Source organism: Quercus suber, unplaced genomic scaffold (genome assembly GCF_002906115.3).
Source record: "Quercus suber isolate HL8 unplaced genomic scaffold, Cork oak 2.0 scaffold_219, whole genome shotgun sequence".
Classification (NCBI taxonomy): domain Eukaryota; kingdom Viridiplantae; phylum Streptophyta; class Magnoliopsida; order Fagales; family Fagaceae; genus Quercus; species Quercus suber.
The window spans coordinates 70561-80573 of NW_027069677.1; the positions used below are offsets into that span (position 1 = coordinate 70561).

A 10013-nucleotide genomic window follows, 5' to 3' on the forward strand; every position below is an offset into this window, starting at 1 on the left:
GCTTCTTAGGGGTGGACAGGGGTTTGACCCCAAGTTTATGGACTATGAACTCGGGATCTACCCCCGGCACTTCATACAAGCTCCAAGCAAACACATCCACATTCTGTATCAGGACCAACAACATTTCTATTCTTTCCCGATCACCCATGCTTTCTCTAACATGGAAGTACTTATCTGCATCTGGCAATACCTTCACCTTGACCATCTTCTCGGCGCATGCGTCACCCTTCTCCCGCAGATTTTGTAATTGCTATAAAGGGATTCCCGACGAAGGGCAACTACGTTCGGCCTGCTCCTTCTGGTCGGTCCGCCCTTTCTTACAATTGACTACGGCGACCAGGCATTGCCTGGCTGCCCACTGGCTCCCTCGCACCACAGTGATACCATGGTCGGTAGGAAACTTCACCTTCATGTGCAGAGTGGACGAGACAGCCCCCATCGTGTGGATGTGACCACCAACGTGTCGTCGTGCAGTTGAATTGTCCCTTCCAAATCACTGTCGTTGAAAGCGATCAGCTCTTGGGTCGGTTTTACCTTCTTCACGGGGGGCGGCACGACTGAGCTACCTGTTGAGGCCACGGTCAACATCTCCTTTACTCCAGCCGCAGTGAGGCCCCTAGGGGCAACGTGGATGACCTCAATTATCCCAAGAGGAGGTGGAAGGAGGCTTTTTCTCTGTAGGGTGCCCTGCCTTACCCCTCGGTCTTCTGCGTCCGTCACAAACTCCTTTAAGTGTCCGGCCTTGACCAGCTGACCGAGATGGTCTTTTAACACCTAGCATTGTTCGGTTGTGTGACCCCTATCCTTATGGTAAGTGCAATACAAATTCTGATTCCTTATGGACGGGTCTCCTCCCATCTTGTTCGACCACCTGAAGTACAGTTCGTGCTTAATCTTGTCAATGATCCTATGCACTGGCTCTTTAAACCTTAAATTCACCTCCCCCACGGGTTCTTCTGGTTCCTGTATCCTCAAGTTTCCCCGGACTCTAGGTGGATAGATGTTCTGACGAGGGCGATTAACCACGGGCGCCTTTCCCTTGCTTTGGAGCTCGTCATCCTCTAGCTGTTTGTATTCTTCGATGCGCCTCATCAGTTGTCTCATGTCTTCGGGGGGTTTCTTGGTCAACGATTCCCGAAGTCCAGAGTCCTCGGGCAGGCCCATCCTGAAAGTGCTTGCAGCAATCTTTTCGTTCCCCCCACCGATCTCGTTGTAGAGCTCCCAATACCGAGCAACGTAGCTACGAAGGGTCTCCCCCACCCTTATCTTCATTGACAATAACGCATCCACTGGTTGTGGAACTCGGCTGCAGGTTACAAACCGTATTCCAAACTCCTGTATCAACTCGGCGAAGTTATGAACAGATCCCTTCCGTAACCCGTTAAACCATCTCAATGCGGTGGGGCCAAGACTTGAGGGAAAAACCTTACACATCAGTGCGTCATTGTGGGTATGCAAGGACATCATCTGGATATAGTGGCTGACATGCTCTACGGGGTCAGTTTTACTGTCGTAAGAGTTGAACGGGGGTCGCACGAACCTGTCCGACATTGGTGCCCGCTCGATGCTAGCCGAAAACGGTGACCTCGCAACTTTTCGTAGTGCACGGCTCATCGTATCCATGGATGCATTACGGGGCCGTCGCTCTTCTGGGGAATCCGAGCCTCGGTCTGCATACCCCCGTGACCACGAACGATCTCAGCTGGCTTGGGATTCCCGCGAACGTGAACGTTCCCTTCGCCGACGAGATTCCTGTGAATGGGATCATTCGCGGCGATGGCCGGATCTAGATTGATTAGACCCTGTCCCTTGATGATTATCCCCGGAACCAGACCTTCTCTCCCAGTTATCCCGGTCCCTTCTACGGTGCACATTCTCTGCTTCCAGTTCCAAATCTCTCACCAACCTACGCAACCGTTCAAGCTCTTCGTCTCTGTCATCGTGTTGTTTATGCCCTGACGCTACTGATGTAGTTCGTTGCGTTTGGAAAGATCCTTCATCGAGACCGGACCTCTCTTCATCCCGTTCGTGATTCCTATCTTCGAGTCGTTTCTGCCTCTGTTCTCGCCAAGAAGAACCCCGAGAAGATCCCGTCGACCCACTTCCCGCACCACTTACAGAATTTCTCCCGGCCATCCCCTCGTGCGAGTCTTATCAGAACCACGGCTTTGTAGGAGTTTCCCATAGACGGTGCCAATTGTGCGCACCGAAATCGAGACCACTGGGCTAAGCTGGGACTCGCTTTGGCTGACAACTTATTTGTGTGGTGGGCTTGGGCTTCCTACACTGGGTTGTTCTCAACACTGAGACCCACTGAGGTCACAAGTTGAACGGGGGTCACATGAACTTGTCCGACATTGGTGCCCGCTCGATGCTAGCCGAAAATGGTGACCTCGCAGCTTTCCGTAGTGCACGGCTCATCGTATCCATGGCTGCATTACGGGGCCGTCGCTCTTCTGGGGAATCCGAGCCTCGGTCTGCATACCCCCATGACCACGAACGATCTCGACTGGCTTGGGATTCCCGCGAATGTGAACGTTCCCTACGCCGACGAGATTCCCGTGAATGGGATCGTTCGCGGCGACGGCCGGATCTAGATTGATTAGACCCTGTCCCTTGATGATCATCCCCGGAACCAGACCTTCTCTCCCGATTATCCTAGTCCCTTCTACGGTGCACATTCTCTGCTTCCAGTTCCAAATCTCTCACCAACCTATGCAATCGTTCAAGCTCTTCATCTCTATCATCGTGTTGTTTATGCCCTAACGCTACTGATGCAGTTCGTTGCGTTTGGAAAGATCCCTCACCGAGACCGGACCTCTCTTCATCCCGTTCGTGATTCCTATCTTCGAGCCGTTTCTGCCTCCGTTCTCGCCAAGAAGAACCTCGAGAAGATCCCGTCGACCCACTTCTCGCACCACTTACAGAATGTCTCCCAGCCATCCCCTCGTGCGAGTCTCATCGGAACCACGACTTTGTAGGAGTTTCCCATAGACGGCGCCAATTGTGCGCACCGAAATCGAGACCACTGGGCTAAGCTGGGACTCGCTTTGGCTGACAACTTATTTGTGTGGTGGGCTTGGGCTTCCTACACTGGGTTGTTCTCAACACTGAGACCCAATGAGGTCACTTTTCTCTCTTATCCTACCTGGAACGCTCCCCCCTCTGTACTGTCTGTTTCTCACCCTCACCCTCTTTCCCTCTCTCTCTACTTGGCTTCCTTTTCTCCACCTTCAACAACCCCCCCTCGTCCCTGCGTTCCTCTTATTTATAGCTCAAACTTTGTGGAGTGGTTATGATTATTTTCAGGTTTAGTGCCCCAAGCGGTCCAATGCTATCACTCGTAAGTGGGTGGTTAGGTGGTAGTGGGAGACGGTGCAAGTGGCCTGGGAACTTGTTTTTCCCACTTTGCGGGTATCCTTGGCGGAGGTGCTGTCTGAGGAGCCGCCGAACATGCAACGGACGGGGCGCCTGTTGGTCATTCATATATGCTCGGAGAAGAGGATAGACGATTCGCCGAGAAACTTTGAAGTGGTACATTATGGGCTCGCGGGCCATTCACCCAAATTGGGCCCCCAGGCCCAAATGGGGCCTGGCGTAGAGTGCCGTACAATTGAGATATCATTGCCGAATTTGTAACGCCCATGTGGGGTGCTAAATGGACAGATATATTTCCAATAGTAAGGAACTTCATTATTATCCTCATAACGTTTCATCGTGGTTAAGGGACGATGGTTCAGTCTTTGCCAGGTAGTTTCCCCAGGGCTAGGCTGAGACGGGGTCATCCTCGTCCATTGTTCTTACTAGGTGGATGAGTAGGTGTATGAGTATATTTTTTGAGGCTATCAGAAAGCAAGGTGGTTCAAATGTAAAAATGTGCAAATTTGACTTTTTGGTCATTCTTGCACAAACAGTATCTTACAATTTGGAAATGTCTTAAGGTGACGTTTGTTCCAGGCTGTAGATAATTACCCCTAGTTTGTGAAAGTGCCAACTTTTTGGATGAACCATGCATGGTTTGTGACACCCTTGTTTGTAAGGTTGGCCCATCAAGATTATGTTTGGACCCAAAAATGGGTTTCGCCCAATTCTACCTACTTTTACATACTTTGTTCTTGGTCTTTCGGACATCGATTTGATTTTAGACAAAATGTGACGTAGATTTTATAATAAATAAAACCTACTTTGTAGCTTTTGGTTTTGGATTTGGCAAGTTATGAGTTTAGTAAAATGCTTCAAAATTCAATCTTTTACTTTAAAATCCCACTTTAATTAACCTTTTCAACCGACCCAAGGTAGAAAATGACAGACATAAGCCATCATTTAATTCATAGTGAATGACCCTAAATACCATCTATAAATACCTCACCAATCCCTTTAGATAAGTGGTTGAACAATCATTATACTCCAAACTACCAAAAAACTTCACACAAACACACCATTTATTGTCTTTATCCATCCTTGACTTAAGCTTCGAAGTGTTTAAGCAAGGTCACCCACACTTGTTTATCCTGAACTTAGGAAGTAGGACTGTTTGCTCTCATAAGTTGTTGTAGCAACCTAGGGGACAATGTCCTCAGCGCTAGAATCTAGTTTAACCGATCATTGAACAGTGATTTTTTTACGTTACTCTGAATATCACCCAAACACAAAACTGTTTCATGAAATGAAAGATTTCATTAGCTATGATGCTATTATCCTGAATATGATGCCTGGTACAAATGAAACTTGCCATGGAGTAAATAATTTACAGAGAAATGTTTTCAGCCTATTAGCCAAAATTTTGGTGATGCATTTGTAAATTACATTGCAAAGGATAAGTAAGTTGGACAGCGTTTTTTGTCTTTGAGATAAGATCAGTCAACATGTTATTCTACTCTTTGGGTATGAAACCAGAATAGAAGAAACATGGAACTGCTTCTATTACACCTCCATCATGTCCCAGAGTTTTATTTGGTTGGCTTAATTTGGCGGTACACCAATCCCATTTCTCCAATAGAAGCAAAAGTCTCCTGCCTTGTTGACAGGATCAACATAGATTGTATGGTAATAAAAAGCCAATCCAATGAAAATGGATTTGATTATGTCTTTACTCTCTAGGAATTTTAGGAGAGAGACATTCCAGCTTTGTGTCTCTTTTAGGCCCTTGCGATACGATGCTCAATCGCCACTACCCAGTTACTCTAGGTGCATGTCATCTTCCAAAGGGTTAAGTGCTAGCACTTCAGGAAAAAAAAAAAAAAAAAAAAAAAAAAATTNAGTCATTGCTCGGTGTGCCAATGAATGTCCCCCCACGTGGCTGCTGCACACCCCATCATGTAGTTCTGCCAAAAGCTTGCCCACCTTCTCTGGGTGTAGGCACAATAGGTACGGTCCTCTGTACGATCTTCGGTACAAGGTCCGGTCTTCAGACAGCCAATACCGGGGAGCCATTCTACGTAACTTGCTGCCCTCCTTTTCATCACTTGGGAGTCGGTCTTCTGCCAAAAAGTCAATGATGGGGTCCATCCAGCTTGGCCCAAGGGTTTTGACAGCTGCAGCTTCAATCCCCATACTTTTCAAACCATTCAACACTTTGACGCTAGGCTCTGAAACCAACTCCACTTTAATTAGCCAGGGTATCTCTTCAGCTACCGATGATGCCAACATGGGCAGGGAGTTGGCATGTCTGTTTTGGGTCTGGGCTACTTGAAATACCTTGATCGTGCTAAAGCTGGACATAGCCTGTTTCACTCGTCCTAGGTACGCTTTCATCCAGGGATCCCGAGTTTCGAAACTGCCATGCACCTGATTAACCACCAGACGCGAATCTGAGTATACCTCCACCTCCTGAGCACCCAGGCTAGAAACTGTCCTTAGTCCAGCCAAAAAAGCTTCGTATTCTACCTCATTGTTGGATGCCTTGAAACACAACCTAAACGAGTGTTCCAACCATATTCCCTCTGGGGTGATTATGACGACCCCCGCACCAGCCCTTGTGCAGTTTGATGCACCGTCCGCGAACACCTTCTATGGGCGAACCTCTAGATGGCAAACTATCTCTACATTCCCTTTAGGCGAAAACTCAGCAATAAAATCCGCAAGAACTTGCCCTTTCACCGAGCTTTGTGGTTTGTACCGTATGTCAAACGAACCAAGTCTAGTTCCCCATTTTGCTATTTGGCCTATGAAGTCTGACCTTTTCAGCAATGACTGTAAGGGATACTCGGTTAAGACGTATACTGTATGAGCCTGAAAATAGTGCGGCAACTTCCTAGTGGCGTGTATCAGGGCCAATACCAGTTTTTCCAGGGGTAAGTATCTCGTCTTGGCATCAACCAGAGTCTTGTTGATGTAGTAGACGGGTTGCTGGATTCCTTTGTCCCTTAGCAGTACAACGCTCACGGCGTGTTTGGATACTGCTAGATACATGAACAAATCCTCACCCGGTTCTGGTGCCGTAAGCATTGGTGCTCACGCTAAATAATCCTTAAGATCTATAAAGGCTTTGTCGCACTCTTCACTCCATCGAAATCCATTCCACTTCTTCAACAGCTGGTAAAACGATCGGCAGCAGTCCGCGAATTTAGAGATGAATTGGTTAAGGGCGGCTAGCATCCCGGTCAACACTTGTACTTCCTTTGGGCTACTCGGTGGCTTCAATCTCCTTACAACTTCAATCTGGTCGGGGTCGACCTCAATTCCCCGGCTAGTGATTAGATAGCCCAAGAATTTCCCCGCCCCTACATCGAATGCACACTTCTCGGCATTGAGATGCAACTTGTGCCACCGAAGGACCCCAAATACTTCCTGAAGATCCTCCATATTCCGGGCCACCTGCTTGCTCTTCACCACCATGTCGTCAACGTATACTTCGAATGTACGCCTTATCATGTCTCGGAACATCCTTGTCATTATCCGTTGGTATGTGGCCTCGACGTTCTTTAGTTCGAAGGGCATCCTCGTATAATGGTAATTAGCCTCCGGGGAGATGAATGCCATTTTCTCTTGATCTTCGAACGCTAAGGCGATCTGGTGATACCCTTGAAAAGCATCCAGGAAGCTTATCCTCAGGTGCCCATACGTGGCATCCACCAGCTGATCAATTTTTGGCACGGGGACGGGATCTTTTGGGCATGCCCGGTTCAGGTCGGTGAAATCCACGCAAACCCTCCATTTGCCGTTCTTCTTTTTCACTACTACAGTGTTAGCTAGCCAATCCAGGAAGAATATTTCCCTTATTACCCCAGCATCCTTCAGTCTCCGGACTTCCTCATTCACAGCTTGTACGTGCTCCCAGGACGACCTCCTCAACCTCTGCTTCTTAGGGGTGGACAGGGGTTTGACCCCAAGTTTATGGACTATGAACTCGGGATCTACCCCCGGCACTTCATACAAGCTCCAAGCAAACACATCCACATTCTGTATCAGGACCAACAACATTTCTATTCTTTCCCGATCACCCATGCTTTCTCTAACATGGAAGTACTTATCTGCATCTGGCAATACCTTCACCTTGACCATCTTCTCGGCGCATGCGTCACCCTTCTCCCGCAGATTTTGTAATTGCTATAAAGGGATTCCCGACGAAGGGCAACTACGTTCGGCCTGCTCCTTCTGGTCGGTCCGCCCTTTCTTACAATTGACTACGGCGACCAGGCATTGCCTGGCTGCCCACTGGCTCCCTCGCACCACAGTGATACCATGGTCGGTAGGAAACTTCACCTTCATGTGCAGAGTGGACGAGACAGCCCCCATCGTGTGGATGTGACCACCAACGTGTCGTCGTGCAGTTGAATTGTCCCTTCCAAATCACTGTCGTTGAAAGCGATCAGCTCTTGGGTCGGTTTTACCTTCTTCACGGGGGGCGGCACGACTGAGCTACCTGTTGAGGCCACGGTCAACATCTCCTTTACTCCAGCCGCAGTGAGGCCCCTAGGGGCAACGTGGATGACCTCAATTATCCCAAGAGGAGGTGGAAGGAGGCTTTTTCTCTGTAGGGTGCCCTGCCTTACCCCTCGGTCTTCTGCGTCCGTCACAAACTCCTTTAAGTGTCCGGCCTTGACCAGCTGACCGAGATGGTCTTTTAACACCTAGCATTGTTCGGTTGTGTGACCCCTATCCTTATGGTAAGTGCAATACAAATTCTGATTCCTTATGGACGGGTCTCCTCCCATCTTGTTCGACCACCTGAAGTACAGTTCGTGCTTAATCTTGTCAATGATCCTATGCACTGGCTCTTTAAACCTTAAATTCACCTCCCCCACGGGTTCTTCTGGTTCCTGTATCCTCAAGTTTCCCCGGACTCTAGGTGGATAGATGTTCTGACGAGGGCGATTAACCACGGGCGCCTTTCCCTTGCTTTGGAGCTCGTCATCCTCTAGCTGTTTGTATTCTTCGATGCGCCTCATCAGTTGTCTCATGTCTTCGGGGGGTTTCTTGGTCAACGATTCCCGAAGTCCAGAGTCCTCGGGCAGGCCCATCCTGAAAGTGCTTGCAGCAATCTTTTCGTTCCCCCCACCGATCTCGTTGTAGAGCTCCCAATACCGAGCAACGTAGCTACGAAGGGTCTCCCCCACCCTTATCTTCATTGACAATAACGCATCCACTGGTTGTGGAACTCGGCTGCAGGTTACAAACCGTATTCCAAACTCCTGTATCAACTCGGCGAAGTTATGAACAGATCCCTTCCGTAACCCGTTAAACCATCTCAATGCGGTGGGGCCAAGACTTGAGGGAAAAACCTTACACATCAGTGCGTCATTGTGGGTATGCAAGGACATCATCTGGATATAGTGGCTGACATGCTCTACGGGGTCAGTTTTACTGTCGTAAGAGTTGAACGGGGGTCGCACGAACCTGTCCGACATTGGTGCCCGCTCGATGCTAGCCGAAAACGGTGACCTCGCAACTTTTCGTAGTGCACGGCTCATCGTATCCATGGATGCATTACGGGGCCGTCGCTCTTCTGGGGAATCCGAGCCTCGGTCTGCATACCCCCGTGACCACGAACGATCTCAGCTGGCTTGGGATTCCCGCGAACGTGAACGTTCCCTTCGCCGACGAGATTCCTGTGAATGGGATCATTCGCGGCGATGGCCGGATCTAGATTGATTAGACCCTGTCCCTTGATGATTATCCCCGGAACCAGACCTTCTCTCCCAGTTATCCCGGTCCCTTCTACGGTGCACATTCTCTGCTTCCAGTTCCAAATCTCTCACCAACCTACGCAACCGTTCAAGCTCTTCGTCTCTGTCATCGTGTTGTTTATGCCCTGACGCTACTGATGTAGTTCGTTGCGTTTGGAAAGATCCTTCATCGAGACCGGACCTCTCTTCATCCCGTTCGTGATTCCTATCTTCGAGTCGTTTCTGCCTCTGTTCTCGCCAAGAAGAACCCCGAGAAGATCCCGTCGACCCACTTCCCGCACCACTTACAGAATTTCTCCCGGCCATCCCCTCGTGCGAGTCTTATCAGAACCACGGCTTTGTAGGAGTTTCCCATAGACGGTGCCAATTGTGCGCACCGAAATCGAGACCACTGGGCTAAGCTGGGACTCGCTTTGGCTGACAACTTATTTGTGTGGTGGGCTTGGGCTTCCTACACTGGGTTGTTCTCAACACTGAGACCCACTGAGGTCACAAGTTGAACGGGGGTCACATGAACTTGTCCGACATTGGTGCCCGCTCGATGCTAGCCGAAAATGGTGACCTCGCAGCTTTCCGTAGTGCACGGCTCATCGTATCCATGGCTGCATTACGGGGCCGTCGCTCTTCTGGGGAATCCGAGCCTCGGTCTGCATACCCCCATGACCACGAACGATCTCGACTGGCTTGGGATTCCCGCGAATGTGAACGTTCCCTACGCCGACGAGATTCCCGTGAATGGGATCGTTCGCGGCGACGGCCGGATCTAGATTGATTAGACCCTGTCCCTTGATGATCATCCCCGGAACCAGACCTTCTCTCCCGATTATCCTAGTCCCTTCTACGGTGCACATTCTCTGCTTCCAGTTCCAAATCTCTCACCAACCT

The 10013-nt window shown here is 49.5% G+C and overlaps 4 protein-coding genes across 4 annotated transcripts; all 4 read right to left on the reverse strand.

The window, feature by feature from the left end:
- Window positions 1–774: 774 nt before the first annotated feature.
- LOC111989645 (uncharacterized) lies at window positions 775–1623 on the reverse strand. The gene has a single exon (XM_024021437.1). It carries the CDS (start codon window positions 1621–1623, stop codon window positions 775–777), a length of 849 nt encoding a protein of 282 aa, XP_023877205.1.
- Window positions 1624–1764: 141 nt separating this feature from the next.
- Window positions 1765–2136, reverse strand: LOC111989646 (uncharacterized). The gene has a single exon (XM_024021438.1). It carries the CDS (start codon window positions 2134–2136, stop codon window positions 1765–1767), a length of 372 nt encoding a protein of 123 aa, XP_023877206.1.
- Window positions 2137–8072: 5936 nt separating this feature from the next.
- On the reverse strand, window positions 8073–8921 carry LOC136070219 (uncharacterized). Its single transcript, XM_065779837.1, has one exon. It carries the CDS (start codon window positions 8919–8921, stop codon window positions 8073–8075), a length of 849 nt encoding a protein of 282 aa, XP_065635909.1.
- A 141-nt stretch (window positions 8922–9062) lies between these two features.
- LOC136070220 (uncharacterized) lies at window positions 9063–9434 on the reverse strand. The gene has a single exon (XM_065779838.1). The coding sequence runs from the start codon at window positions 9432–9434 to the stop codon at window positions 9063–9065; it is 372 nt and encodes a 123-aa protein (XP_065635910.1).
- Window positions 9435–10013: the final 579 nt, after the last annotated feature.